The sequence below is a fragment of the Columba livia genome, chromosome 4 (assembly GCF_036013475.1).
Source record: "Columba livia isolate bColLiv1 breed racing homer chromosome 4, bColLiv1.pat.W.v2, whole genome shotgun sequence".
NCBI classification, from domain to species: Eukaryota; Metazoa; Chordata; class Aves; order Columbiformes; family Columbidae; genus Columba; species Columba livia.
In genome coordinates, this window is record NC_088605.1 from 37987900 (window position 1) to 38005723 (window position 17824).

At 34.4% G+C, this 17824-nt stretch overlaps 1 protein-coding gene across 1 annotated transcript in view; it reads left to right on the forward strand.

The window, feature by feature from the left end:
* GPM6A (glycoprotein M6A) overlaps window positions 1-17824 on the forward strand; it is a 110291-nt gene that overhangs the window by 78193 nt on the left and 14274 nt on the right. The window contains exon 3 of the mRNA XM_065061311.1: window positions 6818-6974. Coding sequence (XP_064917383.1) covers window positions 6818-6974 — 157 coding nt within the window. The remainder of the gene's footprint in view (window positions 1-6817; window positions 6975-17824) is intronic.

Below are 17824 nucleotides of genomic sequence, written 5' to 3' on the forward strand. Positions count from 1 at the left end.
GTACTCAGTGTTACCTGATACAATGGACTGAACATCCATTAGTGGCTGGAGTGCAGTAGGAGCGCTCCTGGAGCATACTTCCCATTTAGCTTAATTGGAAAGGAATCCATGTTGTGCACTCTGTAAACCACGATGAAAACCATATCTCAATAAGTAGGGACAGATGCAGCACTTGCTTAAAATAAAAATCCACTCCTGAGGAAAAACGCTAATGGGGGTGTACCTATAATCCCTGCTGCTGTAGGGTTAAAGATTTGTTCATGGAGCTCAGTGCTAAAAAGACTTCTAACTAGGCTAATGCGAGTTTCCACTAATAGCACTCTTTGAGCTCTTGTACCTGGATTCTGACTCTGTGTAGAAGAATGACTTTTTCTCTGCAAGGAAGGCCTAACTTTGGCCCATGTGTCTTGTTTGTGTATTATAATTTAATTTGTCAGGAACCACCAGAGAGAGCATTAAGTCATTGAATGATGCTTTTTATTTGTTTTTTAAATGCCATTTACTTAAGGAGAACAGTTTCTATTTCACTGGAATGCCTCAGTCACAGAAGAAAATTAACACCAGACAAACATAACATATTAAAGATCAAATGCAGAAGACAGCATTTTAGATCTGGTATCATTTGGTAGGTGCACCGGTTTTGTGGTTTAGACTCAAATATTTAATGATTATTTAAATTCTTATGCTGTGTCCTTTCCTATTGCAAGGAAGTTGCAAGATTCATAGGGCAGAAATACGGTTTTCACTGCTATTGCTCCTCTTCCATTACCTTGCAATTCTCTACTGCTTTTAGAAGTGTTCCTTGAAATCTCATCTCAACTCTACTATTCCAAGGAAGTAACCATCAAACTTTCAGAGGATGATGATTTAGGGTTGTATTCTGCATACTTGCAGAGTTGTACACAACAAATTAATCTCTTAAAATCAATGGGATCTTATGCCACGTCATCTTCTGTTCAGAGTAGAATAGCAAAATCTTGTCCTTACAGAATGTGAGTGTGAATTGCATATTATAGTATGATGATCTCTTCTTTATATAATCCTAAATTTGGCTTTAGTTTGTGCAAATGGCTTGTATGATTGCATAGAAAATTTATTCCAGAAATACAGAATCAGGAGTTTCTGTTTTGCTTTTGTTATGTTTTATTTCTACTTTAATAACAGAAAAATACATTTAGATGTTTGTTGCTCTTATCCTTTGTCTACTGTTAATCCTTTCTTCTTTTATCATTTCCCGACAAACTTTAATTGAGCATTCTGTACTCTAATTTTGTTTTATTTCCACCTGAAATTTAAAAGTACAGACTCCGTATTAACCTAACCCCAGAAAAATCCCTCACGGACCTTTGCTGACATTTTCTTACTGATTTCATCTTTCCCTTCTCCACAGTGAGGATATTTCTTTTGCTTTTACCTCATTTATGTTGTTACCTGGAGTTTTTTAGTCTTACTTTGCAAGTAGCACATGATTATTAATAAATACTTCTTTCTCCCTGCTGGTTATGTTTGCCTTTTGAAGTTTGCCTTTGCTTGTCTCCTCCCTTTGTTAACAATTCCTTTATGCTTCTTGATACCAACTCTCTTCTTTGCTCAAACTGCTTAAGTGAATAATGTCATTAATTTACACCGATTAATTGTTCCTGGATGGTTTGCAGGAGAGCCTGAGCACCTCTTTTAAAATCTTCTGTGGGGCACGGCTTCTGCATACCCTAAACAAATGTTCTTGCTTGCAAACATCTGCTTATATCTTGTTTGTCTTCAAAAAGTACATTTGCAAAACTGCTGCTACAAGCTTCAGATCGCTCGAGGAGGCAGGCTGCTATCTCAGTCTTTTAATATCCTCTTAGCATGAGTCCCTCAGGGGGCAAGAAGATTAGCACAAAGGCCAGCATTACCGTTTTATGGAATAATAGAGATTATTGTGTATTTGAGATGTGAACGTCAACTATTCAAAGTTCCTTGTGATTGAACAAAATAAATAAATTTTTTTAAAAAAGCCTGCAAAACAGTAGAACTGACCTACCCCAACAGTAATGATTACATGTATTTCTCATCTTTCTAAATTGTCTATGCCAGCTATAACAAGAAGGTAATCTTTAATTAGGAATTGTACTATGATAATCTAACCTACTTTTTAGTACTTCGATAGCTTTGGTATTTTATTTTCCTTATTATGTTCTTTTATCTTGGAAATAGGTATAATTACCTGAATCTACTTGCACTCAGAGAGTATAGGTACAGTTTGCTGGCAGTTATAGGTTATTCTGTACCTGTAGTATCTGAATGTCATTATATATTGGTGAAGTTATGTTATAAATTCAGGAAGAGGAATGTGAAGCAGAATTATAAATGCTGGAAAACTAGTTCCACAGTAATAACCGGTACACTGATGGGCTAGGCCAACCAAAATCTCTGTAATGTTAGTGTTTTATAGCTTGTCCAGGCTGAAGCGTACACATACTCTATTTGAATAAGAATTTTTTCTGGACAGCATGAGAATCATGTGTCACAGTGAAAAGTGATGTATTCTTTTGCTGCTGCTAATTGCAGATAAAAGTCTGCAGTGCATTCCCCTACGGACCAAATTCAAGAACTATATCCCTAGCTAGTATGTAGAATGTTCCAAAGCAACATTAAGTAACTTGAGTAGAAAAATATATATGGATGTGCATTAGCTGGGTACTGACCTTCAACACTGAGGGTAGAAAGTGTACCAATGATTAGACTGAATAGTGTAAATGCTTCAGGGCTCCTACGATTTGCAGTTCCTTTCAGGACACAATAAAATATAAAGGGTCAATGTTAACAGCTTTTCTTGGCTTATCTGTTGGGGTAGTAGATCAATTTATTATGGTGAAACATGTCTGGTTTACTCCAGTGAAGCAACTTTTTATACAAGCTTAAAACATTATTACTTCTACATGCAATAAACAGAAGCTAATTATGAATATTGAAGTATTTTTCAAACAGGATATAGTGATTGTAAGTTTAGTTGACTGAAGTCTCAAGAACAAAAAAAATAATTCGTTATAACACATTTTTCACAAAAACCTGCTAAACATAGACATGATCATTCAACAATTAATCTTATTGCTTGCTGATTTATTTTATTGTTTAATTCTTGAATTTGCAAAGCACCATGAAAATACACAGTAGGAAATCTGCAACATTGATCTAACTCACTGAGAATGATTTCACTGACCTCTGACTTGTCTCTGCTGGGACAGTCTAATCTATGTTCAGCTACAACTTGTTCATTGAGATGTTAGCATTGATGGCTTCCATTAATAACTTCCATCAGAGGAAGAAAGTGTTTTCTCTAGAGCTATTTTAATATTAATCTTGTTGGATGAAATCCAGATTCAGATTAATGAATTAGGAAGTCTGTTTAATATGGAATAATTGATGACTTGGCAGAAGAAAAACAACTAAAAATTGAAATACCAGCTTGATTTAGATCACAAATTGAAAACAGTGGTATTTATGTTTTTGACATTTCTAAACATAGTGTTAGGAAAAGCAGACCTGGAACCTGTGGAGCATCTACGAGATTAAGACAGTACACAAAACGTGGTTTAGATTATTATATTAAAAAAAAAGGCTTTTAATAATTTCAAGATGATTTTCACAATTAACTTATGTTTAGATAATCATCCAGCTTATTCTACCCAGCAACCTAGGCTAATATGTGAAGACTGGATGATAAATGCAAATTTGTTAAAATCAGGTTTATCTTCGCAATCTTCATTGACTGCCTTTTAATAGAAATGTTTCATGACCTTAATTATAACATTATATAATATTCATAGGACTCCTGAATTTAGTGAGTAGGTATTCAAGATTTCTTTTTGTTCTCCTCATTTAGTGTTGCTTTAGTCTCCACTTAATGTGTATCTTTCCAGTCCTGTCAGGAGTACAAAGTTTATCTTTATAAATTATTCTCTTCTTCCTTTATTCCTTACCCACCACTTTCTTTCCATTCCAACCTACACAAGCGTAAGCCCTACTTGTACTTCATTTTCATCCTTATCCTTTTCATCCATTGGTTTATATTCATCACCCTTTCTGCCATTTCCTTCTATGTCCCTGGTTGATCTCATGTTCCGTCTGCAGCATTAGAGACTTTGCTGAAACACAGATGTCAATTAATCTCTCTGAGTTCATCCACAAAGAACCAAATTTTGTTTCAAAGAAAGGCACTCTCCATTTTACAAGGCCTTTATTTTACTATCTATTAAAATTTAATTGCAAAATCAAAGCTTATGTGAAATTTATTAGATGCTGCAGAATAATTTAATACTAACGCTCTCTTCAAAACCATAGATGTATGAAATGATGCAGTTGTATATTTTCTTTAAATACAGCACCCACCAAATAGAGTTATATTGCAATGTTATTCTATCTGACTTCTAAGAGGTAGTTGAATAATTGTTTTTCAATTTTTGTTTGTATTTTTACTCTGCATAATACAAGATCCTTTCTCCTTGCAATAAGCTGATATTTCATTTCATGCAGTCTGATCAGTAGAGATCTTACTACTTCTCCCTGTAGAGAGTGTATGAGGAAGAAGTTGATTTCTATATTTGGCTAGTGCATAGCTACACATATTCTTGCCTAGTGAAAGGAAGGCCTAAGTGAAAGTTATTCCTTCATTACACATAAGGCTAAGGAAAAAGCAGCAATCTTTCAGTACGCTTTTTGATACAAGCAGCTCAGTGGGAGGCTCAGCACAGATGCTTTAAAAGGCCTGAAATAGTCTCTGGACCTCCCCAATGTCTTGATCCCTTTAGGGCAATGGTAGCTTTTGATTTCTACAGCACTGAGCTCAGAGAGGTCTGTGGGGAGCTGCTGCTGACAGAACTCCCACACTTCAGCCACTGGTGGAGGTCACAAAGTTGATGTCTGTTTGTTCCTTGTAAATTTGTTTTTGTCAATACTGACAAGATAGGCTCAAAGTATTGTTTTCCTGTTAAAACAGTGTTTACTATGAAATTAGGGAAGTGAGGTTTTTTTACAGTGTAATCAGCAATTATATGTACTAAAATAAATTTCATCTTCACACCATCCAACAATTGTCTATAGTGTTAAATTTGTTTCACCCTTTTGAATAGTTCATGTATCTATTCCATTCAGATATCAACTTACCCTAGTTTTCACTTGAGTATAAAAGAAAAAGTGATATAGAATAAAGCTGAGGGAGCTTTGTTGTTGGAATGCAAGGGAAAAACATATCTACTCTGATTCCCAGAACCCTTCATTTATCACCTTCTGAAAAAATACTAGAATAGGTGCCAAAAGTATTCATTTATAATACTGCTCCCACTCTGAATGAGGTCATAAGTTTACTGGCATTTTTATGAGACTAATTCAAGCTTAATATACTTCAGTGAAGTTATAGACACAGTCATGCATCTGAAATATCAACTGTAAACTTGAATCTGACTTTGAATCTCTTGAAAACCGTTAAAATTCAAAGATCTTTCAATGGAGTTTTAAGCTTTTTATTGTATTGTACGTTTAAAGTATGTATTGAGAGTTGTGTTTGGCATGGTGATGAAAAGTGTGATCCTAAAGAAGTGTTATCATTAAATATTAATTTTCATAACAGTACAAGCATTAATCTTTTGGGGTAGTTGTTTGGTGCATGTCAAAACTAATCTTGCAGATCCTAATGTGTTTCTGGCTTATTTTTTGTCTTACTTTGTTATAAACTGTTGCTATCTTGACCTGGACAATATGACTGGAACTTATGAACATCTTAAACCTGTATATTACCATTTTCTTTAGAGTTGCAGAACTCCCACCATGTCATATGCATAAACTGGGAGCTTACTGTGGCTAGTTTCTAGAGAAGTTCAAAAGTAGGAAACGTTGAATCCTGCTGATCCAAGAAAATGGTCATGGGGAATGTTCCAACTTTAGACAAAACACTTAGAGCAGAGAGATGCTTTCAAACATATTTTCATAAATCCTGGTCAGCAGAGAACATGTAGAAGGCAGAGTATCCTTGAGCCACTGTTGAGCCTCTAGACAGTGCTGGGCAGCACAACCACATGATAACCCAGGTAATCTTCTTTGTAATAAATTGAGCCTTCTAGGGCTCTGCATGTTACACTGAAAGCCATCCTTCCATTTCTTGAGCTTTGGGTCTGTGAAATGATTTTTTTTTTTTTTTCCAAGCCCCATTATAGAAGAACTCAAGATGATCTGACCTTATTACTTTTGTAATAACATGTTTCTGGTTTGAAGCTAGGGATCTCTCTCGACGACTCTATTATTCTGTGTCAGATATTTTGTCTGTTGGAGAATAAGTGGAAAAATAATAATGAGGAGAAGATAATACAGAATAACATTGTAGCTTGAGAACTACTTGTACATTTAGAAAGACTTATTGACGATTGTAGCAGGATATACTTTCTATAACCTAAGTGCTGGATATGGTGTGTTACTCAGGAGATGTGTCAGATTCTTGTTTTCTTTTTCTTTTATTTTTTTTTTTCTTTGGTGTTTTATTTAGAAAAAAATTAACTGACTTTTAAATTATTCTGACAAATTATGCTGTCTTGCCTACACCAGTCCATTTTTACATTTTATTAAATAAAATGGCCCAGTGTTTTTTATGTCAACACTATTTTATTCCAAAATTCACTCCTGTCCTCAGCTTCAGCTGCCATTATAGAGCATCAACACTGTAGCTGACGCCAGTGTAGCAACTTTGAGGCTTCGTGGGTCTGTTTACCACACCCTAAAATTCAAAAATTTCAGAGTCAGCTTTAAATATTTATGCAGATAAATAATTTTTGCTGTTCCTATACAGGATTGACATCTTCAAGTATGTGATATATGGTGTAGCAGCTGCATTCTTTGTATATGGCATTTTGCTGATGGTGGAGGGATTCTTTACAACTGGTGCCATCAAGGATCTCTATGGGGATTTCAAAATCACCACTTGCGGCAGATGTGTCAGTGCCTGGGTAAGTAGTTAAGAAAGCTTTTGTACTTATGATAATTTCAACATATTTTGTACATTTGTAGTGGCTCATGATTTTTTTTTCTTTAATGTTTTCTGATACTTCAGTTAAGTGGTTAAAAATCATAGCAAAGGAGAATAGAAATGTCAGAAATGTTCTCTGTATAGGTTAGTCACTTAGCAACTCTTGCTAAGGAATAATTAGTTCCACTGGTTGAATGGTAAAACTTATTCTTTTCTGTTTGGGACAGGACTCAAAGTCAGCCTTCAGCTGTACTGGGCAATAAATATTTTTCTTACTAATATTTTAACTGTTATTTTAGAAGTCTTGCCTGTTCCTCTTTGGGACAAGCTGAGACCTGTAATCAGATTTTGTTTTATGTTTAAATGGCAAGCAGCCCATTATTTAGTCCCATATTATCTCTTGTTTGGAGAGACAATTCACTTATGATCCTGGAAAACTTAGATTAAAAAAATTCTGATTTGTACCTGGACTTACACAAAGGTTTCTCATCCTAAAATTGCTGACTCTTTGAACTGGAATTATTTTAAGGTGTCTTTTCAATATCAGGTAGGTAACTGTTTTGGTATTTGACTTTTCTGCATCTAAGGTAAGAGACCTGAACGCTTGGTAGCTTTGGCGTTGGATATTTTTGCAAACATTTTCAGTAACAAAAAAATAATATTTTCTGATGAAAAATAAACAGCAAAAACCAGCCAGGTAGATCTGGGTGTTAAGGTACACTTAATGTTATACTACATTTACAATAACTGATGTATAAAAAAAATAGCCAGAAGAGGATTGCCCATTGTAACCTCCTACAAATGTCAACATTTATTAAACAGCAATACAGACCAGGAACAATTATAGGCAATAGAGAATATTTTCCAGTCACACTAAAGTCTATGGAAACCAGTATTTTGGTTATTCTGACATTTAAGGTTAAAACTGAATACAGATAATCTACACACTAGAAACTGAAGAATGTGGGGAATATGCCATCCCTACATAGATGTAGCATGCTCCACAGGAATGCTGCTTTTTCAACTTTTTTTTTTTTTTTCCTATCAAATGTCATTGTGTGATTTTGGCACTTTAACTAAGAATTGTTTTAAAGCCTTTAAATAAATGTAAAAAGACTGGGAACATTTTAAGTAAAGAATAATCATTGCTTATACCAACACTGCTTTTGTCTTCTGGAAAGAAATGTCTAATTTATATTCACTGAGAATCTACTAAGCTAGTTCAAATTCTATAGAGAGTAGCACATTTTTTAGAACATTATTTTTTCTTCACAGCTACCAGAGATGCCTGTTCATATTATTGCAGCAGACCAATGCTGCATCCTCTCACAGCTTTGATGCCCTTGCAGTATAAACTGTAATTCTGTAGTATGTGTCTAGAAAAAATGAACAGTTAAGCAGCTGTTCTGTGGTTAATATCACTGTTGTTATTAATGATTCATCAAATTAATTTATTCAGCATTTTGATTTCCTCGTAAGTAATTTCTAGTGTTTGTGTTTTATTTTAAGAAACCTTGGGTTGATACACATTGTGCAGCTAAGTTTAAGGCTGTATACTATTTATTATGGCAATTACGATAAGTCATCAATCATTTTGACTTAAACACATTGTTCTTATTATTCTTTAAGTTAGTGAAAGTTTTTATCTTTTCCTTGAAAAATAAAAAAATCTGCAGTTTGATTTCTTGTCTTATTCTGATGATATATCAGTAAGACTTATACAATTGTCTGGAGCTATTTTGGGTTATTGTTCCGGCTTTTACTTCTGTGCTCTAGAGGTCTGAGAATAAGACAGTATATACAGAAGTATTGTCAATTAAAACTTGAGATCTTTTTTGTCTAGGTTTAGTTTTATTATCTCATATTTAAAATTCTTAAGGGACAAATAACTGTTTACATTAAAATAATTGGAATTAGAAAACATTTCAGTCCAGCAGTGATATGTTCATAATTTATTCAGTTCCTTAAATCATGCAATGGTATGAAGAAATAAGTTCTAAGAGCAACAAAGAGGTGGTTGGAGAGGCAAATCAAACCCAGCTGGTGCCCTTGTGTGTCAAGCCCAAATTGCTCTATTGCTATGCAAATTTGCTGTAATAAATTTTGTTATGTACAGTTGCCAAAATGACATAATGCTATTGAAGAGGATTGGCAGATACTGCACGTTGCAAGAAAGCTTCCTTTATAAAATTTGGAAGAGTAACTTTGTAAATATTAAAACCTAAGATGTCAAAGACTAAACAGTTGAGTTTTTATAACAATACCTTAATACTAAGAGAAATGTACACACAGGATATTTGTTGTTTTGAAGAATTTAAATGAAAAAAATGGCTCCACATCAAAAATACCTTTGTAAAAATCCACTTGTGACTATGATTTCACATCAAATTTGACGTTTTTTCTAAATACCAGTTTAGCAAGTCTGAAAATGAAGTCCTTCTGCTTCACCATGTCACCAATCACTTCTTATTAATATTTTGCATAAGTATATTTATTATGTCTGCAACTAAACCTGGTAGGTAAATAGAGGAAAAACAATAAGAAAAAATTTAAAAGAGAAAGAGCTCATTTTAACTTTGTATGGGCAAGCTATATTTTTCACTGGAAATCTGAGAAGTAACATCTTTTTCTTTCTTATCAAAATATTATTTGAAAAGCAGGCTTTTAAGAACATGGAAAGCCAGCATCTGCAGAAATTTTTCATGTGCCCTTCTTGACCTCCCTCCTTCACTGTGATTAGTTCACTTTATGGCTCTACATGGCCAAAATGAAATAGCTCAACATAACATTTCTAGTGATTGTATAGTTGATTAATCAACCTGTGTGAGCATTCAGAGGCTTAGCATACAAGTCATGCTGGTGCTGCTGAGGAGTCAGCCCCCTCAGATCTGAGCAAGAGTCTGTGAAAGGGACAGTGAAGAGTCTCATTGGCAGCGTTTTCAGAATTAATTTACTGTGAAAACTAAAATAAAAGCAGCATAAAAATGCCAGTCACATTCAAGGAGGGATGGCTGTGGTTTTAGCCTTTGTTTTTCAATGCCTGAACATGCTTTTAGAGAATTAAATAAACAGTTATATATAATTCTGCTGCAGCATGATTAGTGAAGAATGGGAGACAGGCCTGAGGTCAACTGTGACACTGTTTGTATATTTGCGATTTTATACCCTTCTTATTTATATTCAGTTAGCTTGATCATGGAAAACTGCATTTACACTTTGTTTTAGAATGTCTACTTACACAGTAAAACAAAACAAAACAAACAAAGAAAAAAAAAGAAAGAAACACAAATGAGGCTTTTTCTTCCTTGAAAAATTTTACTCGTGAAAATTTTATGCCACGAAATGAGAAAGCAGACTTTTTATTTAATCAGAAAACATAGGATAAAGGTTTCACCCTAGCAAATGTATTTCTTTTTCTTTGTCTCTTACCTTTTCAAAGAAACATGTTAAGGCTCTGCAGAGTTGTATTGACTAATATGTCTTCTGTATCTTTAGTTTTTAGGAACTTTTCATTTTAATGGGTGAAAGGGGTTTTTCTGCCTTTGAAAATTATTTTGGCTGCCTGAATAACTATGTACTATTTGACCTATGTTTCTTGAGTGCTTAAACTAAAACTTTAACTTTCCAAAATATTTCCAGATTTTATTTCGCAAGAAAAACCATGGGAGCTTTGCAAATACTTTGAAAAAAACATCTGTATGGGATGTGAACTTGTCATTTCATCCTGCTGTTACCAGACCAGTTATCGTAGAGGCAGCAAAACTGCATTGTATTGACATTTGATTCTTTGTGTAACATGAGGAACAGAGTTCAGTGCAGGCTCAGCTGGCTTTCCCACCCAGAACAGATGCAACATTTCTGAATGGTACAAATGAAGCTCTCATTTCTGAAAATCAGATACCGTATCTGGATATTCTGGTGGCAAAAAGCTGAGCTGACAGACAGAAAGGCTTTCCTTCTAAATGAATGCGGCTGTATCTGAGGAATGCAGAACACTTCATACCACTGCTGCTTCATTTATGAGAAGTAAAGAACAGTCCAAGACAGCAGATGTACTTACAGGTCTAGAATCTCTTAATCCAATCTAAAATAAGTAGAGCATTCAAGAAAACTCTTGTTTCCCTAAATGTGAAGAAGGGAGTTCTTCAAGTAGTTTCAGACACTGACATGATGAATAAGGGAAGTTATTAAAGTTACTATCCCCCAAATCCACATGAAGCATATGGAGCTTTTTGTTCTCCATATCAACTACAGCTTTCTATGGATGCCTCATAAATTCATAGTTACCATTGTAAATGTCTTCTTAATGCTTGCCAAGAAGAAAGAGAGAAACTTGTAGATTTATCCCCTCACTGCTTGCATCCTTTTATTCATGCGCTCAAGTTAGGCTGGTTAGACTTAGGAAACCAGAGTGTTTTTTTCAATACTTTTTTTCAGCTGAAGAGCTTTAACGTTTAAAGTCACACTTTTAGAATCCCGTGGCTGATTAAAAGCTGTGTTATTGACTTTCACTGCTTGGCAAGATAGCGAACAAGAAAGGAAGGTTCCTGCCCCTTGGTTCTCTCATAGGCTTCTCAAGCCCTGTTAGGAACACGTGTTCTTATTTTTGGCAGCCAAGCGTTCATGTGGAGGGACACATCTGTGTAGAGAAGTTATTATTTCTGTTTTCTTGTTTAAGCTTCAATGTCTTGTTCCAAAGTACAGACCATGCAAGATTTCTGAACAAATATGGCAGTGTTGGCAATGTAAAGAATGTAAACAATCTTGGCAATATAAAAAATGTAAACAATCTGTATACTGCAGTCTTTTCCCAGCTGGGAGTGGGTCATGATCAAGAAGATAGTTTTTATGTCTTTGAATTGAATAGTTATGTGTCACGAGCACAGCCTGAAGAACTCACGAAGCAGCAGTATTTAATGAAGATATCTACTCCTTAAAAAAAAAAAAAAAGTTTTAGAACCTGATTATTTGTCTGTAATCATATTTAAATACAACACCAATGAACCAAGAGCTGAGCTGTATTCCCAGAGTACATCAAAGTGTTAGAAACACCACCCCCCAAGAAAAAAAGAAAAAAAAAGAAAGAGGATGACAACTTTGGATATGAAAATATAAGCACAAACATCTTCAGAAAAATTAATTCCTATCTGGAAGATTGTAAAATTAAGTAGGAAATTCGGAGCTGTTAAATAGCAGATAAGATCCGGTGTTCTCTGTAGGACTTCAGAAGCCTATCGAACTACAAGAATGATAGTCTTGCCTGAAGAATATATAAAGTAACTAACGCTAACAACTTTAAGCAGCAAAATTTTACAAAACCATCTACATTATAGAGAAGATTCAGAAATCTAAAAAATAATATATAGTTGGCTTATAAGGAAGTACCAAAAAGATAAATTACAGCATCTTCATCAAAAACCTAGTCTTGCATCAATGCAAAGCCATCTTATTCAAACTGAGTATGTTCTGGTAGCCAGTGGATTTGTTTACAAAGAAAAGTTTCAAAAAATGAATATATTGTTAGAGAATCTTTTCATATTTCTGATACAGCAGTGTCAATCTTCTCCCCCACTGCTACCAGTATATCCATTCAGAGTAAATCTGACCAGCTTTTTACAGGCGTCTAAAGAGGTACAAAGCAATAGAAACCATGCATAGAATATTTCAACCTTGAAATGTACATTTAAAGGAAATTTTAGAAAAAATGTATGTGCAGATGAAAAAGCAGAAAATAATAGTGAGAACTGCTTTTCACAAAATCGCACAGAATCAAAGAATGTTAGGAATTGGAAGGGACCTCGAAAGATCGTCTAGTCCAATCCTCCCACTGGAGCAGAAACACCTAGATGAGGTTACACAGGAAGGTGTTCAGGTGGGTTTTGAATGTTCCCAGAGAAGGAGACTTTTAATTTTGTCAAAATCAGTTTTTCATCCATCTACAATGCTTGTAGAAGAAAAATATTTATAAAATGCCAGACAAAACAGTTCCATAAAATGGATGCTTTGAAATTTAAAATTTCAGGAATTTAATTTTCTGGTAATGGATTTTAACAATCTAAGGAATGTCACATTAACTTCTATTTAGTATATGGATGAATTGCAGTTGGACAAAACTGAGAAGTCTGTCCCACTATGAAGAGAAATTTGAATCAATATTGGTGTGGGTTATTTTTTTGTTTTGGTTGGTTGCTTGTGTTTTGTTGTTGTTGTTGTTGTTTTGTTTGTGGGTTTTTGTTGTTGTTTTTGTTTTTTTCTTTCGCCCTCTTGAACTAGTTGACTTGAATGCAAGCCAAGAAGAATCAACCACATGTCAGTAACAGCACAGCATGAAATGCACTCATGTTTCAACAAGACTCTTGGAGCTGTGCTTATGAATATGATATGTCAAAGAGATAGGATGAACATGTTTTGCAAAGACAATAATAAATGACCAACAAGTGACTGTTAGCAATGACAGTGATATTTTAGATCAAGCAGAAAAGACTTTGTAAGAGTGTATTTCCGGTGATTTATAGTGCATTTGGTGGTAATATCAGAACATCAGTCTCTTTCTTCCAGCAGCATTATATGTAAAATGAAAAAAGTTAAAATATTTTTGCTTTTATTTTTCCTTTTACTTCTGTTCAGGAATGAAGCATGGATGCAGGAGATGCTAGTTAGCACAGAAATAAGAATGTAAGAGGAGACCGTTTGGTTGTGAGTTACTTAACAGTCCTGAAACACATTCAGATTTCAAACCATGTGCAAGAAGAGGGTGTACGAATGCCAAGAGAGGTTGGCTGGGGTGGCAAAGAATTATCTGTAACACATGAAGCATTGACATGTCCATGAGTTTAAAGACATCTGTATAGTTTTTTTTTTATTTCTCACTTGACCACTTAAGAAAACAGTATGATTTATTTGAATTTAAATAAATAAGGATAGTATTGCTCGTTCTAGACAACCTAACACTTTTAATTAAGCAGTAAAGATTGTTTTAGCTTCTGCAATGTTAGAATCTGTTCCAGAGGGACTCAGTGAGTTTTCCACTTGCTCTCTTGTACTATGTGCACATGGGGATCTATATATTTAAGAAGCTCTTGCAAAAAACATTGCGAAGAGGTTGAACTATTTATGTAGATATTCTATTTTAAAAGTGCAAAAACTGAAAAATTCTGTTGGATGAATTCTGAACCTCCCCAAAATAAAAAGATCTAAACATCTGTGGTGTAAGAATACAGATTGTGAACAGGAACAAAATATGTAATATTTACACTATCTGTGATGATAATTTATTGATCAGAGGAGGTTACTGAGTCTGGACTATAGACGTAAGGTGGTATGCAAAACCTTGCATTATAGAAAACCGAATGCAAGTAAATAATAGGTCTAAGGTAGGAACACATGTAGTACTTTTAAGTCTGACTTCTTGTGAACTACAGAAAGAACTATGCACTCTGTCAGTATGACTTCAGCAAGATCAAGTTCAGTATTTCAGAAAACATATAGTGACTGCAATGAATAATTTTAAAAGAGTATGTAAATGTGTTTATGCAGAATATGCGCAGGGTAAGGAGACAGTAGCATTAACTCTGAGGAATTGCTCCTAGGAAAAATGGACAAGACTGAGGCATTGAAATGAAATCTGTAGATGACTGAATGTGATCATAACATTAGAGAGACAGCAATTCAGTAAGAAATTGATAAGATCTTCTGCTCATGCTTCTGAGTTGCTGTCAAATGACATACAAAACCTTTTTCTGATGTGCAACTGGGAAACTGCACCCAGAACCAGGACTACACAACACACTGTGGAGGTCAGATGCCTCACAGCATTCCAGTTAGAGACAGCCAGGCTAGTCCTGTGCCCATCTTCAGGTGATGTTCTGCACTGGCAGGGTTTCATAGCGAAGCATAATAGGCTTTTGGCAGGATGGAGGTACATAGATCTCTGTAGATGCAGGTTTGATCTCTGGCAAAAACTGTCAAAGAGAATTTCTGAGCCTGTGAAGAAGTCTGGAGGAACCTCCTAGGTCATCAAGTGGAAAGTAAACAATGAAATTTTGTGTGTATGCCATAGGATAATAAATTTAAATGAGCTATAAACACAGCAAGGTGTATGTGTTACAACTCTCTGGATTGAGAGTTCATGTCAGGGAGTTAATATAAAATAACTGTATGATTAAATTGAGAGAAGGTGTAAATCTAAATCCTGAGTGGTTTGAAACAAAGATAAAATTACCTGGCAACATGAGGTTTCTGGAGTTATGTTTTATTCTGGCACTTGTGAATTTGTTGCTATGTGGTTTTTGTTTGTTTGTTTTTAATAAGCAGCAGTCTCCTCATACAATAAAATGACCGGAATTTACTTTGTTTCCATTTCAATCTCTCTCTGTAGAAACAGTACCTTTTAGATACGATTTCACTGTCTCTGTCCCTAGGGTCACTGAAGCAATCATACAGTGTTTCTTCAGGGGTGTTAAAAGATTTATAACAAAACTAAAACAAGAACAGTGTTTGAAATTTAATGAATGTGCTTTTCATGGAACCAGTACCTTTAAATTTTAAAAAGAAAGCACTAGCTGAAATATTGATCTTATTAAAATAGATAGGATTTGGGTAATGTTTTCCATGGAAACAGGATTTCAAACAGCTATGACCACCATAAATATATAGCTGCTGTGCTATAAATTTATACATGCCATTTCACAACATGCTCTGAAATCTTTACTTCCTGACCTTGATCTGTGCAACAGATTTTATATATATATATATATATATATATATATATATATATATAAATCTTTCCAAAAGGGTTTTGGATTTGCTTACTTTGATAATTTATGATCCAGGACAGTCATTACTGGCAATGAAAACCTTATAAAATACAGCAAGAGGGTTTTACTATCCATGGTTTTGGTACAAGAAATTAACTGCTACAAAGATTGAAGATTTGTTTTGTTCAAATAATTAACTACTTTAGCTATTCTTTCCCAATGTGAACTGAGTATTGGTTAATAAATTTTTATATTGATGATTTGATAGATTAATTTCACCATCACTTCGAGTTTGTTTTGGGTTTGTGTTTGACTTCTTACAATGAAAACTGATCAGATAAAGTAATTTTCACTACCAATGCAACATATAGCATACTAAAGAACAAACTGCGGTACCTCTTTAAGATGATGTACTGCTATTTCATAAATCTCTGGCTTGTCACACAGCAGAATGCTACTTCAGAGGAGAATGATACCTTTGAATCTCAGGAGATTGAGTTCTGAATTTAACTCCTGGAGTGAACAGCATCCTTAAATGTTTCTTATAAGGTCTCCAGAGCAAAAAGGAAAGATTGTGATAGCAGAGAAAATTATCTAAAAAAACCCACTTCAGTCCCTTGCCTGTAGTTTAAAAAAAAATAAAAATTAAAAATAACAATTTCATTCCATTATAACAAGAATTTATAAGCTAATACCTTCTATTGTTAGAAGCTAATAACTTGTTGTGCAAGATTAACCTTTTGCTTTTTACTGCCCCTATCACAGAAGGTATATTACAGCCCAGATCAAATTTTTGTGGTTTGCTTCACAGATGCTAGTGACAGCAATTTTCAGGGATAACTCACAGCTACCAAGTGGTTAAACATGAAATTTTGCATTTTAGTTATTCTTGCATGAAACAAAGGAATTTTCTCTCTTTGCCCCCATCTTCTTGGTGTTAGGACATGAATTTGGGCACATCATTGGCCACTGGATCTTCTGTTGAGTCACTGAAAGAAGAAAAATAAAGTTCTTCCTTTCCTAAAATACCATTTTAAAATGAAATCAGCATTTGATTCACTTTTTCTGAAATACTCAGCCTCACAGATTCATGATTTTAAAAGAGAATCCCTTCCGTAAACAATCACGCAATTCTTTCTAAGAAGGCAGCTCTTGTGACTCCCAGCAGCCATCACCTGACAGATTTCTCCTCTTATTCTATGCCCAACACAGATTGTTTTGGAAGCTAATAAGCTGGTTTTTCTCTCTTTGCTACACCAATGCTTTTTATTATCTCAATACAGATTTTTAAGCAAGTTTCTTAAACAACCAAGGATGCAGAGAGTTTGATCCCTACTACAGATCAGAAAATAAAAATATATTAAATAGAAATTGTAATGCTCATAGTAAGGCTCATCTTCTTCCTCCATTTGGTGGTAATTGCAGATAGGGAAGATTCCTGAATCTGTGCAGAACCCAGTCTTACAAACAGTTACAACAGTTCAGTAATATAACTAATATCAACAATTAAGTACTCTATTAAATTAATCTGCATGTACAACACTGAGATATACTAAATTTATTAAGTATTATTTAGTTCAGAAATTCTAGAAGGAGGCTCAAAAATAAGGCCTCAGACTTGCTTGTTTTTGTCAGTCTCATAGAATATAAGCTAGGAGGCTGGTTTTACCTTTAAAATATTTCTAGAATATAGTAAAATGAGAATTTAAAGGCTGTTCTGAGAACAAACAGAGAGCTTTGTTTCTACTTTCTTGCTCCTGCTTTAGAAAAATTGAGTATGACTCTTTAGCTTGATAATAAATTAAGATCAGACATAGCGTTTTTGTTGGAATTCATAGCCTTGAAGTGAATCTACATTTCCAAGTAATTTTCCACGTAATTATTTATAAATGAGTGCCTGGGGTTGAACCAGATGCTGTCTTATTAGCTTTAACACTGTGATATGGAGAGGGAAAAAAAAAAAAAAAAGAAAGAAAACAATAAAGGAGCAATAATTAAAAATAAATAGTAGTTTGTACAGAGCAGTATTTACTTCTGTTGATTATTTTCTCTGCAATAGGTGGTATAAAACTTC